This window comes from Nicrophorus vespilloides, unplaced genomic scaffold, assembly GCF_001412225.1.
Source record: "Nicrophorus vespilloides isolate i.1.1-1 unplaced genomic scaffold, Nicve_v1.0, whole genome shotgun sequence".
NCBI lineage: Eukaryota > Metazoa > Arthropoda > Insecta > Coleoptera > Silphidae > Nicrophorus > Nicrophorus vespilloides.
This window is the reverse complement of record NW_017096918.1, coordinates 1,107-14,007: the sequence shown is the minus strand read 5'-3', so window position 1 is coordinate 14,007 and position 12,901 is coordinate 1,107. Positions and strand designations below refer to the sequence as shown.

General features: G+C 29.8%; 1 protein-coding gene across 1 annotated transcript; it reads left to right on the top strand.

Annotated features, from left to right (window-relative positions):
- Positions 1-10,235: 10,235 nt before the first annotated feature.
- LOC108558461 (glutamate receptor 3-like) lies at positions 10,236-12,387 on the top strand. The gene is made up of 7 exons (XM_017915374.1): positions 10,236-10,386; positions 10,447-10,595; positions 10,642-10,955; positions 11,002-11,180; positions 11,235-11,776; positions 11,820-12,088; positions 12,141-12,387. Exons 1-7 carry the CDS (start codon positions 10,236-10,238, stop codon positions 12,385-12,387), a joined length of 1,851 nt encoding a protein of 616 aa, XP_017770863.1.
- Positions 12,388-12,901: the final 514 nt, after the last annotated feature.

The following is a 12,901-nucleotide window of genomic DNA, read 5'->3' as shown; positions in this document are numbered from 1 at the left end:
ATTTTCAATACAACAATATCTATTAAAGAAAAATAATCTAGTGTCTGAAAACAGAATAGAGTGGAACCTTGCTTAACGAGTTTAATCCGTTCCAAAATTTCCGGACTTTTACTCGTATAGTGAAGCAGCTTTTCCCATATGTACTAAAGTAAATTATGTCAATGCGTTCCATGCCGGAGAAAAAAAAGTATAACTTGGTCTCGATTTTTCTTGATTTTGCTTTTCATTTCTATGGTTATTTTTATTCTTTAGCTTTTTATTTGAAGGCATGTCAGTGTTATTAAATTTTGCACAAAAAAAATCACAAATAACATGTCTGAACATAAGTTTAAAATTTTTGTGATAACAAGCAACACAATGCAACTAGAATAACTGTTTTCCAATTCACACACGGTGAAGTGAGTTTATACTTGTATCAATTCGGGGACTTGTTGGAAGTCTCTTTATACTTTTAATATTTGTTTATATAAAAAAGTGTACATAGTATGTTTATATAATCTAATAATGCTTGGACAGAATATATTTGTGGTTTGCATTTACAGCAAAAACAAATTCTATTTGCAAATTATAGTCCGCTTTAAACAAAGATGACAAAGAAAATATCGGAGATGGTTAATATATTAAAAAATACACATATAATTTGTGTACACGAAAAAGACTCGTTAAGAGAGGTTCCATTGTATATATAAAATGTAGTATATTTATTATTTTTTTTGTCAATGGGAACTATTTTTTATTTTAATTTCTTTAATTATAAAATAAACTCTATCATAAAATTTCTTATATTAATGAATAATTTCTGTTCATCAAATTATTCATATTTAACGTTATTTTCAATTGAATTTTATATATTTCTTTTCAGATACGTTCAGAGATATTTTTCTGATATATTTACTGTATTATAAATATTGTTTTCTTGTCAATTGGAACTGAAATTTTTCATGATTGATTTCGTTAATTATGAAATAAATTTAATCATAAAATTACTTATGTTATTGAATAATTTCTGTTCATCAAATATTGATATTTTGCATTATTTTCAATACAATTAAACTGTTTCAAAATATAATTTAATCTAATATTAAGTTTTGTTTTAAAAACATTTTTCTGGTACATTTACTGTATTATTAATATCATTTTTTTTTCAATTGGAACTATTTATTTTTTTATGATTAATTTTATCAATTATTAAATAAAGTTCAACATATAATTAGTTATGTTATTGAGTATATCAAAAGTTGATATTGTACTTTATTTTCAATACAATAAAACCCATTAACCCATAAGTATTATGGATGGGTCATAGTGACCCATCTGATATATGTTTTAATTCGCATTCTATTGTAATTTAATTGTAAAGGTTGAGCTTCTATTATAGTATTTTGTAATGCAATTTTTCAATAGGAGCAGTTTTTGAAATAACATCAATATTTGGTGTTCAAAGTGGAATAAGTTTGGTTTCCCATATACCAAAACGGGAGAAATCAGTTTAAGACGATGTCAAGTGCATTAAATAATAATTAGTGTGTGTTTATTGCAAAAATTAATAATTTGTTCTATTTTTTTTGGATATATTTAGCAAACGGGTCATTTTCATCCATCAGTAGTACTTGTGTTTTATTGGGGTAATTTCAATGAAATTCATTATTCTTGAAACTGTACAAATTTTACACATTTTGCAAACAACTTGGAATGATTTTTATCAAAAAGAAAAGGTGTTACATAATTTGTTTTTCTGTACATAATGCCGACGTTTTATTTAAAGCGACTAAATTGTATTCATAAAAAAAGAGTTTAAGTTGACGCCGCTTGACGCTCTTTGTGTTGTTCTCATCTTCCGACGTAAAACTGAAATATCTGTGTGTCCATCATCTGTTTATTCAAATTTATTAAAGATGTATTCGCATCTTAATAACAATAATATACACAAAAGGAAACGCAAGAGATTTGTATCAAAATGTCATACTTTGTCAATAATTTTAAAGCAAAATTGTTCGAATAAAATTATACTAACAGTTTGAATTTGAAAATACAGTGGAAGTGAATTTTTACTCGTATACTGAAACACATTCAAAAATACACATATGTGTACACAAGTTTTAAAAGTGATGTACGGAATTCGAGACTTCTTTCTCATCGTCACTCGTTATGCGAAACGTCGCTCGTTAAGCGAGTCATTTTTCTTACAATTCATTTATCTCGTTAAGCGAGGTTCCACTGTACTTTGTATATATATATTAATAGTTTTTTTTTCTAAGTTAAAATCATAGTTTTTAGTTCTTCTAAATACTTCTTGATTCTTACACTTTCGTTTGAAAATTTTGAATAATTTCTTTTAAGATTTATTTCAATAATCAAGAGACTAATTTACATCATTACACGATTTATTTCATGTAATTGTTCAAAAATTAATTGTTTATATCTTTTGAATTGTAATAATATTTTTTTCAGGTCTATATCGCAAGCCCGACAACCGAAAGACCGTCTATTGAAATTCCGACGTTCGAAATCCCGACTGTATTAAAGTCCCGACTATATAGAAATCCCGACTATGTCAAAATCCCGACTACCATAATTGCGACAATCAAAATCCCGACTACCATAAAAATGTTATTGTATATTTCGAATTTCGATATAGTCGAAATTTTGACTCCGGATTTCGAACGTCGAGATTTCGGTTGTCGGGCTTGCGATTGCCACCAGATTTTTTTTATATTCTTTTAACAGTTAGTAACGTTTTCTTAAGCTGTTATGTAACATAATATAGATGATGTATAGTTTCGGAAGGGATAATTTATACTGTGCGCAATTACGATCTATATAATTGTGATGTTATTGTAAACTAAAAGGCATTTGGCGAAGTACCAATAAAATGCTATGAATTATGTACTGAGATCGTCACGTCACGGTCGCAGCAGCGTCGTCATTAAAACCGTTTTGCATCCAAAAAAAGAAATAAAAAGTAGTAAATAATTTACGGCGTGTTACCTGTTATTATTATTCTAGACAATTTTAATAAGCGCATTAATTTTATGGAGAGGAGATCGGTTGACGGGTTTCCAACAGCAGCAGCTCCAAATCACCTAACAAACATGATACAAAAGTATAGAAATAAAATAAAGAAATAAATAAATTATGTGCAGTATTTCCATTTTCTTTGTTTTAATACTGAAAAAGTCAAATAATAATAAATAATTTATAAATTTATGATATTTTTTTTTACTAATAACTAGAAAATATATGTATTATTTATATAATTTATTGAAATTTTCTTATTTCCTTTAATATATAACTAAAAAAAGTCAAATTAAAATTAATAATATTTAAAATAAGGAATGTTTTATAATAGATTTTACAAGTATTTAAGAAATTTGAAACACGAATAAACGTAGAAATTGTTATATTTCATTGAAATTTTTGTCAAATGTACAGAAAAATTGAAATATTTGCAGCATTTTCTTTATTCTATTAATGAAAACTTCGAATTAAAGCTAAAAATATTAAGAATAAAGAAAATTTTATTATAGATTTTGAAAAAACAAACGTACTATTTTTATATTTCATTTAATTTTCTTTATTATATAACTGAAAAAGTCAAGTTAAAACTAAGAATATTAAAAATAAGGAAAGTTTTATAATAGATTTTACAAGTATTTATGAAATTTGAAACACAAAAAACGTAGTAACTTTTATATTTCATTGAAATTTTTGTCAAATGTACAAACAAATTGAAACATTTGCAGCATTTTCATTTTCTTTATTCTATGAATGACAACTTTACATTAAAACATAATTTGTTAAGAATAAAGAGACATTTAATATAGATTTAACAAATAACTACAAAATTATAAGCCTAAAAAACGTATTATTTTTATATTTCACTGATACAAAAATATTTGAAACATTTTTATTTAGAATATCAAAAATAAAGAGAATTTCGTAATATTTGTAAAATAAATAACTACGAAATTCGAAGCATGAAAGAACATTATATTTTATTGAAAAATCGACAAATATAAACATATACATTGAAAAATTTGCATCATTTCTATTTTTCTTATTCTAATCACGAAAACTTCAAATTATAACTAAAAATATTATAAACACATTGATAAATTTTATATTTCATAGAATTTTTTTCAAATATTTGTAATATTTACAGAATTTTAATTTACAATATCAAAAATAAAAATAATTTCATAATATTTGTGAAATAAATAACTATGAAATTTGAAAAATGTAGTAAGTTTTTATATGTTATTGAAAATTTCGACAAATATAAAGAAACATTGAAATATTTAAAGCATTTCTATTTTCTTTGTTCTATTAATGAAAACTTCAAATTATAACATAGAATATTATGAACATATTGATAATAATATATTTCACAAGAAACACCTAAATTTGTAGTTTGAAAAACGTAGTAATTTTTATATTTCATTGAAACCTTCAACAAATATACTAAATATGGAAAATTTTAATTTTTTTCTACTTTCCTTCTTCTATCGATGAAAACTTCTAATTAAAACGGACAATATTAAGAACAAATCCAATTTAATAATATCATTTTAATTACGAAATAAAAAGTTGTAAAATTTTCGAAAAAAATATAAAAAAAAATAGAAAAATTTGCAGAATTTCTATTTTCATTATTCTATGAATGAGATCTTCAAATTAAATCTAATAATATTAAGAATAAATAGATTTATATACTGTTTTTTATAATTTCTTGTAGTATTTGTTATTTTTTTTTAGTTTACAAAAATTAGAAGAAATGAAAACAAAATAGGTTTTTAAATCGAAGAACAAATAAGATCAAGATGAAAAAAAAAATCTATAGCATTTCTAAACTTCTTCTTCTTTTTATGTTTGTATAAAATCAATTAAAATTCGGCAAGCCATGGAAGCTAGATCACTTTCGCCGAATAACAATAAGGATAGTCAATATGAATAAGGAGGTGGAAGACAACTACAAAAAAAAAAGAGAATAAACGGAATCAATGTCACGCGGCGCTTTCTAAATTAGAATTTTGTAACTGTTTCGTATCGGAAAAAAAATAACCTACCCCAAAAACGAAAGCAGGACCTATCCCAACCGCGTGCACCGAAAATGGATGAAGGAAGTGATTGCTCCCTCGGTGTTATTTGCGGTAGCAATTAACGGCATTAATTTATTTAATCTTTCTTTTTACGTCTCTTTCTTTCTACGTATTTTTCGAATGTTTTTCGTCTCCGTTTAAAACTCGTGTCGGTTCAAAGAGTTCGCGTGTTACGTTTCCATTTGCGTCCAATTAATAAATCATCGAAACGGACGTTTCGCAAACGATATTGCTGAAATTATCTCGCGCTCTCCGCTCGCGAGATGAGGCTTCGGATTAGTTGGAAATCGATAGCTCCAATAAATATATATATACATGTATATAGTCTTCACAGGTAAAAGTAGTTAAAGTGTATATCGATCTACTAGATACGTGGCGTCCGTACGTGGGTGGCATTAATTGGCCGAGTTGCTGTTGTATCCAGAAGAAACCAAGTTTCTAGAGAACATCTTCTATTTTACAGTTCTCGACTTACTAGAACTATTCTTTAACTTCTATTAATTAATTAATATCCAAATTTGTAGCAAAACAATTTAAGAAAACGTATGTTTTGAAATTTTTTTCTTACAAAATTCGTATATAAAACGCATTTAGAAAACTGTACAAATTGTGCGTATTATATTCGAAATTCTATTCAAAATTTTGTACTTTTACTAACTTTGGAATTAAATTATTATCCACGAATTCCGTAGAAGTCTATGGACCATATTTTGAAGACCACTGATCTATAAAATGTGCTCAAATACTAAGGAGATTTTGATTTATAACTTTTAATTTTGTTCTTGGTACCTTCTTGTTTTTGCAGGCTTAATTGAGTACACATTTTGCGTATTCTTATTTTTATAAAAATTTAAATTTATTACATAAAGTTCTTATGGGTATATTTTGAAGATCATTTGTCTTTGTCACGCTAACTAATAACGCTAAGATATTACATATAGTTCAATATTTTGATGACCACAGGTACAAAAACCTACACTAATAAAGCATACATTCTAAGGCGTTTCGCAATGCTCGAGTTAGATTTGCATTCCTTAATGCAGTGGTTTCCAAACTTGATGTTACTACGCATCCCTCAAAAGTATGTAATCATTTTCTATCTATTATAGTTTTCAAGTAAATCAATGAAATGTGAAATCACTGCTTTTTCGAACATTCTAATTTCAATTTTTGAACTTTGAACGCGTATTACATCAATATTGATAAGAGCACAGGAATGTTTCTATACTTACTGGATTCCCCAAACATTCAGCTTTCATATGCATATATTGGATTCATTCTATCTATGAAATGTGAATCAATGAAATGTGAAAACACTGCTTTTTCGAACATTCTAATTTCAATTTTTCAACTTTGAACGCGTATTACAGCAATATGGATAAGAGGAATGTATCTATACTTGCTACATTCCCCAAACATTCAGATTTTATATGCATATATTGAATTCATTCTATCTATTATAGTTTTCGAGTAAATCAATGAAATGTGAAAACACTGCTTTTTTGAACGTTCTAATTTCAATTTTTTAACTTTGAACTCGTATTACAGCAATATGGATAAGAGCACAGGAATGTATCTATACTTTGGCAGATATTTGGAAAATTGTTCACTGCTACTAATATTCGGCCCTCCCCTTAGAATAGTCCACGTCTCCCCAGGGAGTCGCGCCTCACAGTTTGGAAAACGCTGCCTTAATGGATCTAATTGAAGAACCAAAAAGGGGGTACCTTCATGCAGAGCAACGGTGGAGGATGTTAACGCGAGTGAAGAAGTGGAGGAGTAGGAGAAGGAGAAAAAGAAAGAAAGAGACGTCGAAAAGTGAGACCAGACAGGTCTTTCGAAAGATTGCGTTATCTGCGAGCCGCTCTCCGAGATAGCGTTTTGTTGCTCCACTGAGCACGGGCCTATTTAGTGATAGTAAAAGTGACCACGCCTTGGAATAGATGTAAAACCGTCTCAATACTAAAAGGCATATAGAAAGAAGGAATAATAATAACAACACGAAGAGAGAAAAAAAAAAGAACTATATACACATAGAGGCAACAACGAAACACCGGGGACTGGATTTCATTATGTGCTCGAGCCAAGAGCCAAGCGCTTCGACACGAATCGCCTTACGGCAAAGAACAAAAAAAAAAGAACATTATCCATCCTCTCTTTTTCGTACCATCATCATCATCATCTCATAGTGGTTGCAAAATTTTTCTACCAACTCCCGCCGGCCGTCCATAAATTTTAACATCTTCATTACCAAACCCAAATAAAAAAAACAATATTGAAGAAATACCAGCCAAAAACCAACAATTAAAGAAAGCCTACTATTTTATAGAAGAACTTCATAAAATCGTCGTAAATTACGTTAACTGTATAAACAAGCAAAAGGAAACATCCAACTAGGTTAACAATTTTTTTTTTCTTTCTTTCGAGGAGGAATCCTCGGGCTGTAATAAATCTTAACATCTCCAGTCAAATTAATGTTCGCGTTGAAAGAGCCTCTCGATCTTGTGAATAATAGAAACTAGTTTTTTTTTTCTTCTTCATTTGAAAAATAAATTAAATCAAATCTTTGACATGATGAACTACGGCGTTGTTGTTATATACGTGTATTTCGATTAAGTAATTATGTTCGAGGCTGATAAAATTATGAACATAATAGGCTACGTCGGAGATCAACATTTTATTAGACATCCTGGAATGGCCTGAAGCCTGAGCATTCCAGCATTTCGATCCGAACGTTTTTCACGAATTATATTTGTACGCATTTCTAAAGCTCCTCCAATTATTTTCAAATTTACTTTACACTTACTAAAACAAACGAATTATACAATATGTGAGTGTACACTTCAAGTATTTATTATATAATATAAGCTCAAGATTTGTAATTATATATATTAAATGTAAGGCTACAGAAAATTAAGTGAGTGGAAAATTAAATTGCTTTATTTGTGTATATATTACATATTTAGTTGTCCAATTTAAAGCAACAATTATTTACTACAAAATTTATTGGAAATAACCAACTAATAACTATAGAGTATAGAGAGTATGATTACCTTAGTTATACAATTTAGACATTTTCTCTTTTTTAACTAAAAAAAATCATGCATTTTCAAATATTACCTCAGTTACTAAAGAAGCTATAACAGTTGCTGAAATTGACAGTAACTATTGCAAGGATATTAACTACATAGTTACTACAAATGCCACATAAATTGCTAAGAACTCTAAAGTAGATACTATTTTAGTAACTAAGGATGATACTTCAGTAACTAAGGACGCTACTTCAGTAACTAATGACGCTACTTCAATTACTATGGATGTTAGTTCAGTTACTACTTCAGTTGCTAAGGATGGTAGTTAAGACATTTTGGATGACACGAAACCTAAGTATCCATGAAAAAATTAAAATATTTACCTTTACTATTGGAATTCACTTATGTATTTATGAGAATTATGGATATTTCTTAATGTGACACGACTCACTACTTAAGCTACGTTTTTTTTTTCGAAGTTTGACACCAATCTTTAAAGTTTTGACGACATTGCTAAGTATGTTACTTAGTTGCTACGAACGCTACTTTAGTTACTATGGATGCAATTTCAATTGCTATCGAATCCACTTCAGTTACTATGGACGCTATTTCAGTTGCTAACGTCGCTACTCCAGTTTCTATTGACCAGTGATGGTAGTCAAGACATTTTGGGTGACACGCCTCGTTAGCGGTAAAGCTTAAATATCCATGAAAAATATAAAACATTAAAATTTACCTTCCCTATTGGAATTCACTTACGTATGTGTCACACCTATCTTAAAAGATCCACCATCACTGCTGCAGTCCCTACTTCAGTTGCTAAGGACGCTACTCAGTTGGCAAAAATGCCACAAAAATTGCTAAGAACTCTACTTTAGCAAACTAAGGATACTATTTTAGTAACTAAGGACTTTACTTCAGTAACTAAGGACGCTACTTCAGTTGCTATGGACGCTACTTCAGTCACTGTGGATGCTACTTCAGTTGCTAAGGATGCTAGTTAAGACTTTTTGGCTGACACGCCCAAAAAACAAACAGTTCTTGGTAGTCGAACATAAGTATCAATGAAAAATGTAAAATATTTATTTTGACTGTTGGAATTTACTTATATTTTTATGAAAAATATGAGAATATGGATATTTCTTAATGTGACACGACTCACTACTTAAACTACGTTTTTTTTTTCTTCAAATTTGGACACCAATCATTAAAGTTTCGACGACGCTACTTCAGTTGCTAAGGACGCTTCTTCTGTTGCTAAGAAAGCTACTTAAGTTACTATGAAAGCAATTTCAATTGCTATCGAAGCTATGGATGCTATTTCAGTTGCTAACGTCGCTAATCCAGTTTATATTGACCAGTGATGGTAGTCAAGACATTTTAGGTGATACCACTCGTTGGTGGTGAAGCCTAAGTACCCATGAAAAATATAAAACTTTGAAATTTATTATGAAAAATATTAGAATTATGGATATTTCTTAATGTGTCACACCTATCTTAAAAGATCCACCATTACTGCTGCAGTCGCTACTTCAGTTGCTAAGGACGCTACTTCAGTTGTTATGGACGCCACTTCAGTTACTAAGGAAGCTACTTCAGTTGCCAAGGACGTTATTTTAATTGATAATAACGATACTGCAGTTACTAAGGATGCTATTTCGAGTATTAAAGACAACTTACGTTATAAATAAGAAAATTAAAATCAACTTGATAAAATGAAATCTGTATAAACTTAAATCATAGACGTGTTTATAAAAATTTTCTATTAAAAATCAAATAATTATAATTAAAACAAAAAATAGCAGTACTTCAAACCTAACATGCAACTAAATTACTATGATTCAACCAACTATTATACTTAAACATTTCCTTACATTGATATTCAATAATTAAAGTTAATAAGAGCTTAGAGGTAAATAATCAGTTTTAAGTAAAATGATTGAGCCCGTACGAAATTTCTATATTTTTTTAATTCAATCGTCATTTTCGTGCGCGCCGCGAAACCCGCAATTACCGGATGAAACTTTAATTGTGAAAGACACGAACCGTCGTCCACAAAAAGGAAAAGCGTGAGCTCAGAACACGTCGTTCGATCATCATGAAAATGATTGGAAAACTTCTGTTACCGATTGCCTTTCTGCTGCTCGTCCATCCAGCGGTGAAATGCGAACCGCAAACCATGCTCATCGAATTTCTGGATCATCTGCAGAAGAATCAACCAACCAAAATCACCGCATTTCTTTGCTGGGATAAAAGTATTTTTTTAAATATTTTTTAAAGTAATTTTATTCTATTAAATCATTAATTTGTTATAGAAATATTGGTGCAACTTTGGAAACAACTTAGCGACTTATCAATACCAATTAATTACGAAACTGAAGATGTTAGTTATCAGCAACCTTTGGAACATCAATTATTCCTGCTGGATTACAATTGTTCTTTCGGAGAAGACATTCTAAATTTGGTAATTTCTCATTATATTTTTTTTTTAAATAATTTAAAATTTTTAGGCTAATAAATTGGATTTATTCGATTTCCCTTTTCGTTGGGTTATTCTCAATTTACCTTCGATCCATAAAGATTACAACATGTTCATCAATAGTCGAATCTATTTAATCCAAGATTATGGGATTATATCACCTTACAAAGTGGCTACAAACATGCCTTATATTTACAACAATATTTCGAATTGGAGAAGAAACAAATTTGATGCAATAAAAACCTTAGTTGATTCAAACGATCGTTCCAATCTATTCGGTTTACCAATTAATATTAGCATTGTTTATTTGTATGAAGATACCGTGGATCATCTTGATGATATGATGTAAGTTATTTAAGAATAATTAATTGTAATAATTGTTTGATTTTAGGCATAGAAATATTGATGCTATAACCAAACATAACTATTTGTTAGTTAAACATATAGTTGAAATTTTGAACGTTACTCCAAGTTACGTTTATCAAAGAACTTGGGGAACTCCTGATCCGAAAACTAAGCTGTATAATGGATTGATGGGGGATCTTCAATCGAAAAGTGCAGAAATTGGAGGTGACATAAAAACAAATTGATTGTTAAATATAATTGATGTTTGTTGTTTTTAAGGAACTGCTTCGTTTTTCACTAACGATCGAATTAGTATTGTTGATTACGTGGGTTTTACCACTCCAACAAGAGCAAAGTTTATCTTTAGAGCTCCACCTTTATCAGCTGTATCCAATGTCTTTATTTTACCATTTAACACTTGGGTTTGGTACTCTTGCATGTTGATGCTTATAATCATCTTCTTTGTGATCTATTTTATTATAAAATTCGAGTGGTTGCGAGGAAGTCACATTTTGATTCAAGAACACGGAGTGCTGAAACCGACGGTGTTAGATGTGATTCAGATGGAGATTGGGGCTGTTTGCCAACAAGGTTCTGAAGCTGAGCCTAGGAGTGGTGCAGGAAAGATTGCTACTTTCCTAGTGTTTCTTTCATTGATGTTCCTTTACACTTCATATTCAGCTAATATCGTGGCTTTGCTACAATCCACAACCGATAGTATCAAAACTCTGGATGATATGTTGAAGTCAAAGATGACTTTAGGTGTAGAAGAAACGCCGTATAGTCGTTATTATTTTCAGGTAAACTTTCTTAGTAAAATAGTGAAAATAATCAACTGTTGAATATTTTGATTTAAAGATTCAGAATGGTCCAACTCAAAAAGCTATTAGAGAAACCAAAGTATCTCCTCCAAATAAACCATCAAATTACATGCCTTTACTTGAAGGCGTGAAGAAGTTGAGAGAAGAATTCTTTGGTTTTCATTCAGAATGTGACACAGTTTATAAAGTTATCAGCAACACGTTTTCTGAGAGCGAAAAATGCGGACTACAAGAGATTGAATATTGGGCAATACCGGATCCTTGGGTTCCCATCAAAAAGAACTCAACATTCAAAGAGATCATCAAAATTGGGTACTCACAAAACACATTAACCAATCAATATCATAATCTTATTTGTTTGCAGATATAAAAAGATGAAGGAAACTGGAGTGCAAAGTAGAAATTTCGAAAGAATCTACAGCAAGAAACCGAAATGCCACAATCAAGGCGCCAATTTCAAAAGCGTCAATCTAAACGACTGTTATTTCGCCTTCGCAATCTTCCTTATTGGTTTCTTCATATCCTTGATGGTCTTCACCATCGAGCTGATCGTTGCGAAGAATTTCCAGAAGACCAGGATGCGAGCGCCGACGTTTTTACCAAGAAACTAATGCTAAGATTCTCTCATCAATCATCGGGTTCTAGTTAGAAAACAAAAGCGGTTTAATTTGAATTTCTAAAACGGTTGTGATGATTCAAGTAGGTTATTTCGCTTCGCAATTATTCGAAATTGTATCAATAAATCGCTCCGGTAGTAGCAGCTCCGCGATTCACATACGTAATTCCTGTTTTGTATCCTTCTTACAGCTGATTCATATTGTTTTGATACTAGTTAGAGCTCAATTTTCAAACGAGAAATTGTAGGTAAGTTGTAGTGGTTTTTTTTTATGTGGAATTGGCGTGAAATTAATATTGCAATTATTTTGTGGAACGATTGTAGACTAATTATCGGCACTTACCGCATAAGTTATAATTAATATAATTATTGTATTTACGCGATTAATTAATTAAATAGAAAATTAGCAAACACCTCAAAGCACTGTTCACATTATAATTTGTTTTTTTTTAGTAAAAAATGTTGTTTTCTATGTTGTTATACCTGTCAAAAACAATTTGCTGTCATAC

Excerpts from the sequence above, each read along its gene's own strand:
- LOC108558461 (XM_017915374.1), top strand. The coding sequence starts at position 10,236 with ATGATTGGAAAACTTCTGTTACCGATTGCCTTTCTGCTGCTCGTCCAT. Across the intron at positions 10,387-10,446 it reads ATTTCTTTGCTGGGATAAAA|AAATATTGGTGCAACTTTGG; the intron begins GTATTTTTTTAA and ends AATTTGTTATAG. Across the intron at positions 11,181-11,234 it reads GAAAAGTGCAGAAATTGGAG|GAACTGCTTCGTTTTTCACT; the intron begins GTGACATAAAAA and ends GTTGTTTTTAAG.